This window comes from Bombina bombina, chromosome 4 (genome assembly GCF_027579735.1).
Source record: "Bombina bombina isolate aBomBom1 chromosome 4, aBomBom1.pri, whole genome shotgun sequence".
Classification (NCBI taxonomy): domain Eukaryota; kingdom Metazoa; phylum Chordata; class Amphibia; order Anura; family Bombinatoridae; genus Bombina; species Bombina bombina.
The window spans coordinates 453738389-453756238 of record NC_069502.1 but is presented as its reverse complement, the minus strand read 5'-3'; the positions used below and the strand labels follow the sequence as shown (position 1 = coordinate 453756238).

General features: G+C 41.0%; 1 protein-coding gene across 3 annotated transcripts in view; it reads left to right on the top strand.

Moving 5' to 3' along the window:
- ARMC9 (armadillo repeat containing 9) overlaps nt 1-17850 on the top strand; it is a 935599-nt gene that overhangs the window by 842611 nt on the left and 75138 nt on the right. For all 3 annotated transcript variants that reach the window (XM_053710306.1, XM_053710304.1, XM_053710305.1), the window contains one exon: nt 13482-13609. In XM_053710306.1, coding sequence (XP_053566281.1) covers nt 13482-13609 — 128 coding nt within the window. The remainder of the gene's footprint in view (nt 1-13481; nt 13610-17850) is intronic.

Here is a 17850-nt window from a genome sequence, read left to right as displayed (position 1 = left end):
GCGAGACTCATATAGAATACTATGGAAAGCAGCTTCTCCCCTCTTTAGCAATAGGGATCCAGGCTACTAAGCGGTCCATCTCTCAGCGAGACTAAGGGTAACCGTAACAATAGACTCCTTAGAAATGAGGATTTTTCTGACAGAGGCCAGAAAATCAAAACTTCTAAGCTCTTGTCAAGTACTTCATTCTGTTCCTCTTCCTTCCATAGCGCAGTGCATGGAAGTAATAGGTTTGATGGTCGCGGCAATGGACATAGTTCCTTTTGCGCGAATTCATCTGAGACCATTACAACTGTGCATGCTCAGTCAGTGGAATGGGGATTATACAGACTTGTCTCCGACGATACAAGTAGATCAGAGGACCAGAGATTCACTCCGTTGGTGGCTGACCCTGGACAACCTGTCACAGGGGATGAGCTTCCGCAGACCAGAGTGGGTCATTGTCACGACCGACGCCAGTCTGGTGGGCTGGGGCGCGGTCTGGGAACTCCTGAAAGCTCAGGGTCTTTGGTCTCGGGAAGAATCTCTTCTCCCGATAAATATTCTGGAACTGAGAGCGATATTCAATGCTCTCAAGGCTTGGCCTCAGCTAGCAAAGGCCAAATTCATACGGTTTCAATCAGACAACATGACGACTGTTGCATATATATCAACCATCAGGGGGGAAGAAGGAGTTCCCTGGCGATGGAAGAAGTGACCAAAATCATTCAATGGGCGGAGACTCACTCCTGCCACTTGTCTGCAATCCACATCCCAGGAGTGGAAAATTGGGAAGCGGATTTTCTGAGTCGTCAGACATTTCATCCGGGGGAGTGGGAGCTCCATCCGGAAATCTTTGCCCAAATTACTCAATTGTGGGGCATTCCAGACATGGATCTGATGGCCTCTCGTCAGAACTTCAAGGTTCCTTGCTACGGGTCCAGATCCAGGGATCCCAAGGCGACTCTAGTAGATGCACTAGTAGCACCTTGGACCTTCAACCTAGCTTATGTATTCCCACCGTTTCCTCTCATCCCCAGGCTGGTAGCCAGGATCAATCAGGAGAGGGCATCGGTGATCTTGATAGCTCCTGCGTGGCCACGCAGGACTTGGTATGCAGACCTGGTGAATATGTCATCGGCTCCACCATGGAAGCTACCTTTGAGACAGGACCTTCTTGTTCAAGGTCCGTTCGAACATCCGAATCTGGCCTCACTCCAACTGACTGCTTGGAGATTGAACGCTTGATTTTATCAAAGCGAGGGTTCTCAGATTCTGTCATTGATACTCTTGTTCAGGCCAGAAAGCCTGTAACTAGAAAAATCTACCATAAAATATGGAAAAAATATATCTGTTGGTGTGAATCTAAAGGATTCCCATGGAACAAGATAAAAATTCCTAAGATTCTATCCTTTCTTCAAGAAGGTTTGGAGAAAGGATTATCTGCAAGTTCTTTGAAGGGACAGATTTCTGCTTTATCTGTTTTACTTCACAAAAAGCTGGCGGCTGTGCCAGATGTTCAAGCTTTTGTTCAGGCTCTGGTTAGAATCAAGCCTGTTTACAAACCTTTGACTCCTCCTTGGAGTCTCAATTTAGTTCTTTTAGTTCTTCAGGGGGTTCCGTTTGAACCCTTACATTCCGTAGATATTAAGTTATTATCTTGGAAAGTTTTGTTTTTGGTTGCAATTTCTTCTGCTAGAAGAGTTTCAGAGTTATCTGCTCTGCAGTGTTCTCCTCCTTATCTGGTGTTCCATGCAGATAAGGTGGTTTTGCGTACTAAACCTGGTTTTCTTCCGAAAGTTGTTTCTAACAAAAACATTAACCAGGAGATAGTCGTGCCTTCTTTGTGTCCGAATCCAGTTTCAAAGAAGGAACGTTTGTTGCACAATTTGGATGTAGTTCGTGCTCTAAAATTCTATATAGATGCTACAAAGGATTTCAGACAAACATCTTCCTTGTTTGTTGTTTATTCTGGTAAAAGGAGAGGTCAAAAAGCAACTTCTACCTCTCTCTCTTTTTGGCTTAAAAGCATCATCAGATTGGCTTATGAGACTGCCGGACGGCAGCCTCCTGAAAGAATCACAGCTCATTCCACTAGGGCCGTGGCTTCCACATGGGCCTTCAAGAACGAGGCTTCTGTTGATCAGATATGTAAGGCAGCGACTTGGTCTTCACTGCACACTTTTACTAAATTTTACAAATTTGATACTTTTGCTTCTTCTGAGGCTATTTTTGGGAGAAAGGTTTTGCAAGCCGTGGTGCCTTCCATCTAGGTGACCTGATTTGCTCCCTCCCATCATCCGTGTCCTAAAGCTTTGGTATTGGTTCCCACAAGTAAGGATGACGCCGTGGACCGGACACACCTATGTTGGAGAAAACAGAATTTATGTTTACCTGATAAATTACTTTCTCCAACGGTGTGTCCGGTTTTTTAATCAGGTCTGATAATTTATTTTCTTTAACTACAGTCACCATGGTATCAGATGATTTCTCCTATGCAAATATTCCTCCTTTACGTCGGTCGAATGACTGGGGAAGGCGGAGCCTAGGAGGGATCATGTGACCAGCTTTGCTGGGCTCTTTGCCATTTCCTGTTGGGGAAGAGAATATCCCACAAGTAAGGATGACGCCGTGGACCGGACACACCGTTGGAGAAAGTAATTTATCAGGTAAACATAAATTCTGTTTTCATGAGTGAAACCAAGCTAGAAGTACTCTGTCTAATAAGATCTAGTTCTAATTTTCATGATGAACAGTGCAGTAGTTTAGTATTTGAAAGTTATGATTAAACATAGAATTCTTGATCCAACTTTACTATAAATATAAAATGGGGAGTGCTTTCTTAAAGGGATACTAAACCCATTTCTTTTACAAATATATGACGAGTCCACAGATTTCATCCTTACTTGTGGGATATTAACCTCCTGCTAACAGGAAGTGGCAAAGAGCACCACAGCAGAGCTGTATATATAGCCCCTCCCTTCCCCTCCACCCCCAGTTATTCTCTTTGCCTGTGTTATACTAGGAAGACATGGTAAAGTGAGGTGTTAGTTTTAGTTTCTTCAATCAAGAAGTTTGTTATTTTAAATGGTACCAGTGAGTGCTAGACTTCTGAAGGTAACCATGAGACATCTTCAGTGTGGAGACCGGTTTCATGCTACAAGCAGCATTAAGGTATGTGCAGCCTTTTTTTCTGAGGAGACTTGGTGTATCAGAACTGGCTGGCATTATTTCCCTGTATGGGAATGGGGTAAGCAGTAAAACCTATTTTAATAAGAGGGGTGTTACTGGAGTCCCTATTTTATATTTATCTTTAGTTGATATTTGGGCATTATGTGACATGGGAGACAATATAAAAAACAATGTTTTATGTTTTTTATTTTTGGCACTTAAAACTTATTGGTTGCTTGAGGGTTGTATTGTGTGTATATTTCTTCTGTTAAGTGTGATCAGTCCACGGGTCATCATTACTTGTGGGATATTAACTGCTCCCCTACAGGAAGTGCAAGAGGATTCACCCAGCAGAGTTGCTATATAGCTCCTCCCCTCTACGTCACCTCCAGTCATTCTCTTGCACCCAACGACTAGATAGGATGTGTGAGAGGACTATGGTGATATATTTAGTTTTTATATCTTCAATCAAAAGTTTGTTATTTTATAATAGCACCGGAGTGTGTTATTCCTTCTCTGGTAGAATTTGAAGAAGAATCTACCTGAGTTTTTCTATGATTTTAGCCGGAGTAGTTAAGATCATATTGCTGTTTCTCGGCCATCTGAGGAGAGGTAACTTCAGATCAGGGGACAGCAGGCAGATTAATCTGCAAAGAGGTATGTAGCAGTTTATTATTTTCTGACATGGAATTGATGAGAAAATCCTGCCATACCGTTATAATGTAAACTCAGCCTTAAATGCAGTAGATGTAGCTGATATCAGGCTGTCATGTATGTATATTTTACACTTAATTTTTCTGGGAAATGGTACTTCTCTGGCTTTTAAACTGTATACATAGACTTAACCTATTTTGCAGGGACTTGCAATAGGTTTTAAATGACAATTAATTATTGAGGTAAAACGTTTTTTTGCTGGCATGTAAAAACGTTTTTTTCTCTGAGGTACTGGGTGAAAAAATGTTTTGGGCACTTTTTTTCCACTTGGCAATAGTTTTGATTTAAATTAGAGCAGTTCACTGATCTCTCTCACTGTTATGTGTGTGGGGGAGGGGCCATTTTGGTGCTTTCACTATGCATCAGAAAAACTCAGTCAGAGGTTCATTTTCTTCCTGCATGATCCGGTTCATCTCTACAGAGTTCAGGGATCTCAAGAGTCTTTTTTGAGGGAAGTAATCATACAGCAGAGCTGTGCTGATTGTATTGACTGTGATATAAAAAACGTTTATTTGTGTATTTTTTTCTGCTGCCTGGGTTAGTTATCATTTGCTGAGGGGAACAATCCTTTGCTAAAACTGTATATTCTGACAAAGATTGATGCTATAACTTAATTATTTTATCTGTTATAATATTTTCTGTGCTTCTTAAAGGCACAGTTCGTTTTCATATTATTTGTAAACTACTTAGAAAAGTATTTCCAAGTTGCTGTTTATTTGCTAGTGTGTTAAACATGTCTGATTCAGAGGAATATCTCTGTGCTATATGTGTTAATGCCAAAGTGGAGCCCAATAGAAATTTATGTACTAAATGTATTGATGCTACTTTAAAAAATAGTCAATCTGTACAAATTGAACATATTTCACCAAACAACGAGGGGAGAGTTATGCCGACTAACTCGCCTCACGTGTCAGTACCTGCATCTCCCGCTCAGGAGGTGCGTGATATTGTAGCGCCGAGTGCATCTGGGCGGCCATTACAAATCACATTACAAGATATGGCTACTGTTATGACTGAAGTTTTGGCTAAACTACCAGAACTAAGAGGTAAACGTGATCACTCTGGGATGAGAACAGAGTGCGCTGATAATGCAAGGGCCATGTCTGATACTGCGTCACAGTTTGCAGAACATGAAGACGGAGAGCTTCATTCTGTGGGTGACGGTTCTGATCCAAATAAACTGGACTCAGACATTTCAAATTTTAAATTTAAGCTTGAGAACCTCCGTGTGTTACTAGGGGAGGTATTAGCGGCTCTGAATGATTGTAACACAGTTGCAATCCCAGAAAAAATGTGTAGGTTGGATAAATATTTTGCGGTACCGACGAGTACTGACGTTTTTCCTATACCTAAGAGACTTACTGACATTGTTACTAAGGAGTGGGATAGACCCGGTGTGCCTTTCTCACCCCCTCCTATATTCAGAAAAATGTTTCCAATAGACGCCGCCACACGGGACTTATGGCAAATGGTCCCTAAGGTGGAGGGAGCAGTTTCTACTTTAGCTAAGCGTACCACTATCCCAGTGGAGGATAGCTGTGCTTTTTCAGATCCAATGGATAAAAAATTAGAGGGTTACCTTAAGAAAATGTTTGTTCAACAAGGGTTTATATTGCAACCTCTTGCATGTATTGCGCCTGTCACGGCTGCAGCAGCATTTTGGTTTGAGTCTCTGGAAGAGACACTTCAATCATCCACACTAGATGACATCACACACAAACTTAAATTCCTTAAGTTAGCTAATTCATTTATTTCAGATGCCGTAGTACATTTAACTAAACTTGCGGCTAAAAATTCAGGATTCGCCATTCAGGCACGCAGAGCTCTGTGGCTAAAATCCTGGTCAGCTGATGTTACGTCTAAATCTAAATTGCTTAATATTCCTTTCAAAGGGCAGACCTTATTCGGGCCCGGCTTGAAAGAGATTATTGATGACATTACAGGAGGTAAAGGTCATGCCCTGCCTCAGGACAAGGCCAAAGCCAAGGCTAGACAGTCCAATTTTCGTTCCTTTCGTAATTTCAAAGCAGGAGCAGCATCAACTTCCTCTGCACCAAAACAGGAAGGAGCTGTTGCTCGCTACAGACAAGGCTGGAAACCTAACCAGTCCTGGAACAGGGGCAAACAGGCCAGAAAACCTGCTGCTGCCCCTAAGACAGCATGAATTGAGGGCCCCCGATCCGGGACCGGATCTAGTGGGGGGCAGACTTTCCCTCTTCGCCCAGGCTTGGGCAAGAGATGTTCAGGATCCCTGGGCGTTAGGGATCATATCTCAGGGATACCTTCTGGACTTCAAATCCTCTCCCCCAAGAGGGAGATTTCATCTGTCAAGGTTGTCAACAAACCTAACAAAGAAGGAAGCGTTTCTACGCTGCGTACAAGATCTTTTATTAATGGGAGTGATCCATCCAGTTCCGCGGTTGGAACAAGGACAAGGGTTTTACTCAAATCTGTTTGTAGTTCCCAAAAAAGAGGGAACCTTCAGGCCAATCTTGGATTTAAAGATCCTAAACAAATTCCTAAGAGTTCCATCGTTCAAGATGGAAACTATTCGAACAATTTTGCCCATGATCCAAGAGGGTCAGTACTTGACCACAGTGGATTTAAAGGATGCTTACCTTCACATACCGATTCACAGAAGTCATTACCGGTATCTAAGGTTTGCCTTTTTAGACAGGCATTACCAGTTTGTAGCTCTTCCATTCGGACTGGCTACGGCTCCAAGAATCTTCACAAAGGTTCTGGGCACTCTTCTGGCGGTACTAAGACCGCGAGGAATTTCAGTAGCTCCGTACTTAGACGACATACTGATACAAGCTTCAAGCTTTCAAACTGCCAAATCTCATACAGAGATAGTACTGGCATTTCTAAGGTCGCATGGATGGAAAGTGAACGAAGAGAAAAGTTCTCTCTTTCCACTCACAAGAGTTCCCTTCCTGGGGACTCTGATAGATTCTGTAGAAATGAAGATTTACCTGACAGAGGACAGGTTAACAAAACTTCAAAGTGCATGCCGTGTCCTTCATTCCATTCAAGAGACCAGAAATTCTCTTCTATGGTGGCTTTATCGGCCACATCTGTCCAGGGGAATGCCATTCAGCAGGCCAGACTGGTCAATTGTAACAACAGACGCCAGCCTACTAGGTTGGGGCGCTGTCTGGAATTCTCTGAAGGCTCAGGGACTATGGAATCAGGAGGAGAGTCTTCTTCCAATAAACATTCTGGAATTGAGAGCAGTCCTCAATGCTCTTCTGGCTTGGCCCCAGTTAGCAACTCGGGGGTTCATCAGGTTCCAGTCGGACAACATCACGACTGTAGCTTATATCAACCATCAGGGAGGGACAAGAAGCTCCCTAGCAATGATGGAAGTATCGAAGATAATTCGCTGGGCAGAGTCTCACTCTTGCCACCTGTCTGCAATCCACATCCCGGGAGTGGAGAACTGGGAGGCGGATTTCTTAAGTCGTCAGACTTTTCATCCGGGGGAGTGGGAACTTCATCCAGAGGTCTTTGCTCAAATACTTCGACGTTGGGGCAAACCAGAGATAGATCTCATGGCGTCTCGACAGAACGCCAAGCTTCCGCGCTACGGGTCCAGATCCAGGGATCCGGGAGCGGTCCTGATAGATGCCTTGACAGCACCATGGACCTTCAGGATGGCTCATGTGTTTCCACCTTTCCCGATGCTTCCTCGATTGATTGCCAGAATCAAACAGGAGAAAGCATCAGTGATTCTAATAGCGCCTGCATGGCCACGCAGGACTTGGTATACAGATCTGGTGGACATGTCATTCTGTCCACCTTGGTCGTTACCTCTGAAACAGGACCTTCTGATTCAGGGTCCTTTCAAACATCAAAATCTAACTTCTCTGAAGCTGACTGCTTGGAAATTGAACGCTTGATCTTATCAAAGCGTGGTTTTTCTGAGTCAGTTATTGATACCTTAATACAGGCTAGGAAGCCTGTTACCAGAAAGATTTACCATAAAATATGGCGTAAATACCTATATTGGTGCGAATCCAAAGGTTACTCTTGGAGTAAGGTTAGGATTCCTAGGATATTGTCTTTTCTACAAGAAGGTTTAGAAAAGGGGTTATCCGCTAGTTCCTTAAAGGGACAGATCTCAGCTCTGTCCATTCTGTTACACAAGCGTCTGTCAGAAGTTCCAGACGTTCAGGCTTTTTGTCAGGCTTTGGCCAGGATTAAACCTGTGTTTAAAGCTGTGGCTCCACCATGGAGTTTAAACCTTGTTCTTAACGTTTTACAGGGTGTTCCGTTTGAACCCCTTAATTCCATTGATATAAAGTTGTTATCTTGGAAAGTTCTATTTTTAATGGCTATTTCCTCGGCTCGAAGAGTCTCTGAGTTATCAGCCTTACATTGTGATTCTCCTTATTTGATTTTTCACTCGGATAAGGTAGTTCTGCGTACTAAGCCTGGGTTCTTACCTAAGGTAGTCACTAACAGGAATATCAATCAGGAGATTGTTGTTCCATCCTTGTGCCCAAATCCTTCTTCGAGGAAGGAACGTCTTTTGCACAATCTGGATGTAGTTCGTGCCCTTAAATTTTATTTACAGGCAACTAAAGATTTTCGACAAACGTCTTCCCTGTTTGTCGTTTACTCTGGTCAGAGGAGAGGTCAAAAAGCTTCTGCTACCTCTCTCTCTTTTTGGCTTCGTAGCATAATTCGTTTAGCTTATGAGACTGCTGGACAGCAGCCTCCTGAAAGAATTACAGCTCATTCCACTAGAGCTGTGGCTTCCACTTGGGCCTTTAAGAATGAGGCCTCTGTTGAACAGATTTGCAAGGCTGCAACTTGGTCTTCGCTTCATACTTTTTCCAAATTTTACAAATTTGACACTTTTGCTTCCTCGGAGGCTATTTTTGGGAGAAAGGTTCTTCAGGCAGTGGTTCCTTCTGTATAAAGAGCCTGCCTATCCCTCCCGTCATCCGTGTACTTTTGCTTTGGTATTGGTATCCCACAAGTAATGATGACCCGTGGACTGATCACACTTAACAGAAGAAAACATAATTTATGCTTACCTGATAAATTCCTTTCTTCTGTAGTGTGATCAGTCCACGGCCCGCCCTGTTTTTTAAGGCAGGTAAATATTTTTTAAATTATACTCCAGTCACCACTACACCCTTGGCTTCTCCTTTCTCGTTGGTCCTTGGTCGAATGACTGGAGGTGACGTAGAGGGGAGGAGCTATATAGCAACTCTGCTGGGTGAATCCTCTTGCACTTCCTGTAGGGGAGCAGTTAATATCCCACAAGTAATGATGACCCGTGGACTGATCACACTACAGAAGAAAGGAATTTATCAGGTAAGCATAAATTATGTTTTTTACTTTAGTGCAAAACTGCATTTCCATGCGGTGTTGTTTGGGCCTACTCCGACTTTTGATCTTAAGGGGTGGAGCCTATTTTGGCACAATTTCTTCAGGCTTAGCAGCAGCAAACAGTAACTCGGTGGCTCCTGGACTGTGTAGCTGGTCTGAAGGGTTGGAAACTTGATTCGAAGTACCCTGGGGGCAGGTAGGCAGAGCTGTGGCGAGGTGCAGAGTGTATTTTTATCTATCTTTTGACTACATGTTGATATAAGTACTTCTAAAGCCTTATTTCTGCCCTTGCTTCTGGGTGCAGTAATTTTTGGATTAACCAACGATATTAAGTTAAATTTGGGAATAATTTAACGTTTTTTGTGCATTTTGGAAAAATTGTTCACTTTTTCTTTTCTTAAAGGCACAGTACACGTTTTTTCTAATGTTTATTTTATGCTATAAATAAGTGTTTAAATGACTTTTGTGGTATTACTAGTCTGTTCAACATGTCTGACATTGAGGTTTTTCATTGTTCTATGTGTTTAGAAGCTATTGTGCAACCCCCTCTACCATTGTGTAACTTTTGTACTGAAAGGGCTTTACAATGTAAAAAGCATTTTTTAAATAAAGTAAGTGTGCCTAGGGATGATTCTCAGTCTGAAGAGAATCAGGATATGCCATCCAATTCTCCCCAAGTGTCACAACCTTTTATGCCCACACAAGCGACGCCTAGTACATCTAGTGCGTCTAATTCCTTTACTCTGCAGGAGATGGCTGCAGTTATGTCAACTACCCTTACAGAGGTATTGTCTAAATTACCAGTGTTCAGGGTAAACGCAGTAGGTCAAGTATTAATGTAAATACTGAATCCTCTGATGCTTTATTAGCTATTTCCGATGTTCCCTCACAGTGCTCTGAGTTGGGGATCAGGGAATTACTGTCTGAGGGTGAAATTTCTGATTCAGGGAATGTTTTGCCTCAGACAGATTTGGATGCTATGTCATTTAAATTTAAGCTTGAACACCTCTGCCTGTTGCTTAGGGAGGTTTTAGCGACTGGATGATTGTGATCCTATTGTGATTCCTCCAGAGAAATTGTGTAAAATGGATAAATATTTGTAAGTTCCTACTTACTGATGTTTTTCCGGTTCCTAAGAGAATTTCGGAAATTATTAGTAAGCAATGGGATACACCAGGTGTTCCGTTTTCTCCCTCTATTAATTTTTGGGGATTATGCGGATTTATCTCCAAAGATCAAGAGACCAGAAACTCTCTTCTTTGGTGGTTGTCGCCAGATCATCTGTCCCAGGGGACTTGTTTGCGCAGACCCTCGTGGGTGATAGTGACAACAGATGTCAGCCTTCTGGGCTGGGATGCAGTTTGGAACTCCCTGAAGGCTCAGGGTGTTTGGACTCAGGTGGAGTCTCTACTTCCAATCAATATTCTGGAACTGAGAGCAATATTCAATGCGCTTCAGGGGTGGCCTCAGTTGGCTGCGGCCAAATTCATCAGATTCCAGACGGACAACATAACGACTGGGGCATATGTCAATCATCAGGGGGGAACAAGGGGTTCCTTAGCGATGATAGAAGTATCCAAGATAATCAGTTGGGCAGAGGCCCACTCTTGTCATCTGTCAGCGATCTACATCCCAGGGGTAGAGAACTGGGAAGCAGATTTTCTAAGTCGACAGACTTTTCATCCAGGGGAGTGAGAACTTCACCCGGAGGTATTTGCCTCATTGATTCTCAGATGGGGCAGACCGGAATTGGATCTCGTCAGAATGGCAAGCTTCCAAGGTCAAGGGATCCTCAGGCCGAACTGATAGATGCCTTGGCAGTACCTTGGTTGTTCAGCCTAGCTTATGTGTTTCCGCCGTTTCCTCTCCTCCCACTCGTGATTGCTCGAATCAAACAGGAGAGAGCTTCAGTGATCCTGATAGCGCCTACGTGGCCACGCAGGACTTGGTATGCGGATCTAGTGGACATGTCCTCTCTGCCACCGTGGAAACTTCAGTTGAGACAGGACCTTCTCATTCATGGTCCTTTCCAACATCCAAATCGAATTTCTCTACAACTGACTGCGTGGAGATTGAACGCTTGATTTTATCGAAGCGAGGATTATCTGATTCAGTTATCAATACTTTGATACAGGTTAGAAAGCCTGTTACTAGAAAAATCTATCATAAGATATGGCGTGAATATCTTTATTGGTGTGAATCCAAGGGTTACTCATGGAGTAAAGTTAGGATTCCTAGGAGTTTGTCTTTTCTCCAAGAAGGATTGGAGAAAGGGTTATCAGCAAGTTCCTTAAAGGGACAAATTTCAGCTTTGTCAATTCTGTTTCACAAACGTTTGGCAAATGTATCAGATGTTCAGTCTTTTTGTCAGGCTCTATCTAGAATTAAGCCTGTATTTAGACCTATTACTCCTCTGCAAGGGGTTCAGTTTGAACCTATGCATTCCATAGATATTAAACTCTTGGAAAGTTCTGTTTTTGGTTGCTATTTCTTCTGCTCAAAGAGTTTCTGAGCTTTCAGCATTACAGTGTGATTCGTCTTATCTCATATTTCATTCTGATAAGGTGGTTTTACGTACCAAACCTGGGTTCCTTCCTAAGGTTGTTTCGAATAAGAATATTAATCAGGAAATTGTTGTTCCTTCCTTGTGTCTTAATCCTTCGTCTAAGGAGTGTCTGTTACATAACTTGGACGTGGTCCGTACCTTAAAGTTTTACTTACAGGCAACTAAGGATTTCCGTCAATCATCTTCATTATTCATTGTTTATTCTGGAAAGCGTAGGGGTCAGAAAGCTACGGCTACCTCTCTTTCTTTTTGGCTGAGAAATATCATCTGCCTGGCATATGAGACTGCTGGACAGCAGCCTCCTGAAAGAATTACGGCTCATTCTACTAGGGCTGTGGCTTCCACATGGGCTTTTAAAAACGATGAATCTGTTGAACAGATTTGTAAGGCTGCGACTTGGCCGTCCCTTCACACTTTTTGCAAATTTTACAAATTTGATACTTTTGCTTCTTCTGAGGCTATCTTTGGGAGAAAGGTTCTTCAAGCAGTGGTGCCTTCCGTTTAGATTCCTGTCTTGACCCTCCCTTTCATCTATGTCCTATTGCTTTGGTATTGGTTTCCCACAAGTAAGGATGAAATCCGTGGACTCGTCATATCTTTGTAAAAGAAAACTAAATTTATGCTTACCTGATAAATTACTTTCTTTTACGATATATATGTATATACGATATATGATGAATCCACGGCCCACCCTGTTCTTTTTAAAACAGTTTTTATTTATATTTTTTTGTAAACTTCAGTCACCTCTGCACCTTTTTAGCCTTTCCTTTTCTATACCTTCGGCCGAATGACTGAAGTTGGAGGGGAAGGGAGGGGCTATATATACAACTCTGCTGTGGTGGTCTTTGCCACTTCCTGTTAGCAGGAGGTTAATATCCCACAAGTAAGGATGAAATCCGTGGACTCATCATATCGTAAAAGAAAGAAATTTATTAGGTAAGCATAAATTTAGTTTTTTTTCTTTCACGATTCAGATAAAGCATACCATTTTAAGCAACTTTCTAATTTACTCCTATTATTATTATTTTTCTTCATTCTTGTGGTATCTTTGTTTGAAAAGCAAGAATGTAAGCTTAGCAGATAGCCCATTTTTAGTTCAGCACCTGGGTAGCCTTTGCTGATTGGTGGCTAAATGTAGTCTGTAATGCTGAACTAAAAATGGTCCGGCTGCTAAGCTTACATTCCTATACCGAGAGAACAAAGAAAAATTGATAATAGTAGTAAATTAGAAAGTTGCTTAAAATTGCATGCTCTATCTGAATCATGAAAGTATCCCTTTAAGAGAAGAAAATCCTAAATCTGTACTCATTTATTTCTTGTATCAAACGTTTAGTAATAAAATAGACATACAAATATTTCATTTTAAACATTTATTGATTATAAAGTGTCCCCCTAGTTGCAACTATAGTAATATTACCTTCTTCTGGACAGTGAGAGAGTGATAGTACAGTTGACCTAAGCCCCTTTATTTACCATCACATGGGAAAGGCAGTGGTGCTTCCTTGTCTATTGAATGTGAAGTTGACTGTATGAAAAACTGGCACAAAACTTTACTGCAATCCACAAACAACACATTGTTTTGGTTAGATACTAAGCTGCTTGTGATGTTCTGTTTCTGTGTTGTCACTATATAATTTCCAGTATCTATAATGTTACTAAAGTGTCTGAGAGGGACACATGACTATTTTTATGTCTCTTCTATTTGCAGATCAGAAAATCATGCCTCACCGCCCAGCTCTTTCACTGTACACAAATTATCTTCTCACCATAATTCAAGGCCCCCCACCCGCAGTGGGAGTCGTCCCAGTACTACTGATTACTGTGTTTCATCTGCATGTGAGTAACCAGTGTATGTTATATGAAATTAAAGCCATTTTATAGCAAAGGTTGAAGCTTCTTGTGTATGGTGTAGCCTTGATAAAAGTAGACGTGACTACTGGGTGATATTATGTTTGGCCGTGTAGACTTGATGTTGATGGATTATGTACATTGTGGATTAAATTAAATAAAGGGACAGTGTACTGTAAAATTATTTTTCCCTTTTTGTGTTTCCAATGACTCTGCCTGCTGCAGAATAAAAACTGCATGATAAACTGATTCTTTAGGATTATTTTTGTATATGAAATAGCTCTTCTTTTTTTTTTTAACCACAGCCCTTTAAAATGGGTTGAACTTGCAGGTAAATCATATATCCTTAACTGATACATTTCTGTATGCACATTAACATTGTGTTACTTATCTCTCATACCTCCCACTGGGAGTGTCATTTCTTCTGTTGGCTATGTTTACACAGTTTTTCTTTAGCCTATACTTTAAGTACAGAAATGTTCAGTATAGGTAGGGATACCCCATACAAAAGCAGCTATTTCAAATGATAAAATAAATATAAAGGAACTATTTGTAAACAAGTTAATACACTCCAGCAGGTAAAATTTATAATTGGTAATAAATTTAAGGGGAGAAAAAATTAGGGTACACTGTCCCTTTAAAGATTGCTTAAAACTTATCTGTAACGGGGGCGGAGCCAACAGCTAAGCAGAGAAGACGTGTTTCAGAGAGCTCCTGCTGAAGCTTCTATAAAACAACGGCAAATTGCAGTATTCTCAATGTAATTTGCCCCAAAAACTTAATTCTGAGCAAGTAGGACTGTCCTTGCACTACTTGTAAACCACTTTGCTGTATTTGTATATCAGCTTCTCACCATACTAGACATCTACATCTGGGTTACACGCAGGCCTATGAGGCCTACTAAAGCTACGGAGGCAGACATGGAGGTAGTGGGAGTTCAATCTACAAATGACTGCCAGTTTTGAGGACTTATCAGCCAGCCTAAGGTTGATTATGAAGCAGCCAGTGACCCGGGCACAAGACAGGGACTCATGTACCCAAGGAGAACACGTGGGCTTACAGGATAGCGCCATCCTATCCACATTTTATGTTGCCACATCTGCCGAGCTGGATATGGAGTTACCGTGCGCACTGCACCCTCCAATACAAGAGACGGAGGCGAGCAGAATGCTGAAGATCATTCCCACGACATTGTAGCTTGCGAGCCCATCCTTAATTGGCGCCGAGTGTAACTTACCCCTGACAGGTTACTTGAGAGGCCAGAAGCTGCAGGCCGTTGAGATGTCTACTCCCCGCATAACTAAAAATGGAATAGGTTAGATATATGCTGTATATGCCTCCGCACACTGGGATGCTCCGCCAACTTGGAAACTTAAAACTGACTTCTTGTCCTGCTTGAAGAGTTTTTGTCATTTAGATTCTTTCTGTACTCTTGACTCGACATTTGTTGAACTTTTTTGATGTTATTAACTAATTGTTATCCATACCGGCTATTGTGTTTTACACTTTAGGTTGTGTATGCTTCCTCTCTTATGCTTTTGTATACACTCTATTGATAAGCAGAATATGATTTATGTTTTCTTTTTAGATCAAAAGGGAGGCAACAGCTGTTACTTAGTGAGGGCACATAGATTTTCTTCTACAGTTGGAGGGAGATATATTTAGTATTGCTTTAATTTGTACTTTGTCTTCTCATCTCATGTACGGTATATACTAAGACATGGATCCTTGCCTTTCCTTTGCCGGCAGGGAGGGTAAGGGAGCTGTGGTAGTCAAAGGCAATGAATGCTAGTTTCGATTGATTGCCAGTCTGTAGTTATAAGAGCACTTCTCATTCAGTAGTGGTTATGCTTACAGTGAGGTTCTGGAGGACGGCTCATTATATGCATCGCTGTACATTTGCGATCTGGAACTTGCATATATGTAAATATTTTAGGTGCTCCTATCTCTGTAAGGATCGGTAAGCAATCTTTCCTTCTCTAAGTTATGCACGTGTGTATTCCAATAGCGTTGTTTGCTAGCATATGATATAAAGCATCACTTCTAGGGTATGATCACTCATCTTGTAAAATTGAAGCGTCACGGTGTAGTAGATATAGTTAACCAGGAATACTTAATATACCTTACATATTTTACCCAGCTCTCTAACATAAAGCTGATATATTTGCAGAATAAGATATCATGGGATTACTCAGTTGTAGATGAGGTCACAAAGGGATGAAAGTGTACATAGGATTTAGTTGGGTGATATGGCAGCTAGCCTAGTATTCTTAACGGATAAAGACCTACAACATATTATTATAAGTACATGCAGATAGTATTCCTTATGGCAGATATACATATGCTGAAAGTCAATTATTTATTTAGGTAATGCTCATTACTTCAAGCTAATCACCTATGTTTCATATGTATATATACACGTATGTCTGTCATTATTTGTTTGAATCAAGCTAGCCAAGGTTCTTTAGTCTTATCTTCATCCAGTTGTATTAAGTTTGCTACTTCCATCCTGGGTAAACTTCTTTATTCCAATCGATAACCTCCCCCCCACATCCCATCTTTTATTAAACAATTTTAGTCTATACCGTCATATTTTGGATGTTGTCCACCTATGGTCCATGTTTGACCACCTCATTTCAAGCGGTATTTACCCGCTGAATATCTACCTTGAAAGTGTCATAAGGCCCAGTAGGGTCCTCAATATGACCATCATACTCCAACGTCCATCCTACCTATATCAAATGGTCCATGAGTGGCCGGATAACTGGTCACATATAGAAACCACTGTATATATAAAATGGAGGTTTCAGGTAATGGTGTGATAATTTTTGTATCTATCAAATTTCTTTTTTTTTTTTGAAAATTGCATTGTGTTGTGCGGTGTGACAGGCTGTTGATATTCATAATATGTACCACCTACTGTATATGTTACTTTACTTGTTGTTTTCTTGCAAAACCTCAATAAAAGATTTAAAAATAAAAAAAATAAAAAAATTGGCTGTAACCCCAGTTTTGTGAAGTCTCATGCAGAATTCACTTGGGATCATTCTGAATGTTTCCGGAGTAGGTGAGAGTAATCAGTTGTAATGTTTTAGTATACAAATGTGCTTTCATATTTATCACTAAGGCTGTGTATATAATAACAACCTTTTAATTTTGTTTCCATTTTGCTTTGCAAAGGAAAGGAGAATCCACATTGTAGCAGAAATATAACTCACACTTTCATAGCCAATATATTCCAATTAATGTTTATCACTTTAATGCAGATTTATGTGGGAAGCAAAAATAAATCAAATAGTTACTGTTATAGTCGTTCAGCCCTTCATATGTAAACCGTATCTTGCAGTGCCGGAGCAAAAGGAGTTCCCTTTGTGTATTTTCCTGTGAGATTTCATGCTTTATCTTATCTAAAATTCAGTTACCTGTTAAGTGAGTCTTGGCAGTGAATTCTGTAATTCTAGCCATATGAACAGACTCTACAATTTGTTTGTCATGCCTAGGGCATTGTGAGCAAAACATTATAGTGCTCAAGACATGCACACTCCTGAGCATATCTGGATATGCTCCTCAGCAAAGTTATTTTGATATTTTTTTCTTAAATTGCATGATCTATATAAATCATGTAATTTTAATTTTAATTTCTCTTTAGAAGCGTCAAAGGAACAGCTGCCATTGCTACCTTCTTCTAACCATAGGAACGCCTCTTCTATAAATTACATATATCAGCTCTTGATTACAAACACACTCCCAGCCAGCCAAGAGCTGATGAGGCCATAATTCACTGAAGCACTTTTTCTAATCAAAGGAACACTGTGTTTTATGTTGCAATTGTTTTTATTGTAATTTTTACATTAATAAACATAAGCATATTAATTTAACATGTCGTCATTGTCACACATCTTCGGCATGTACTGTTACATTGTCACAGATAATACATTCAGTTTAATAAACTTTCCTCTAAACGAGCATACATTGTCTTCTCGTCTGCTCCCTGGACCACCACCTCACTATAGAATGAAACACCTAATAGTCAACAGTAAATAGTGACAAGTAAGCAGTGGATAGTAAATAGTAAATATTTTTACAATGCCACCACATATGTATGTATGTACCTCTCTCTCCACACCCTCTATAGCATAAATGTGGGGAGAGGCTTTCTGTTCTACCAAACCTAGTTGGATGAAGATACCACTTAACGGCCACCTTAAAAAAAAAATATTTGAGAGCAG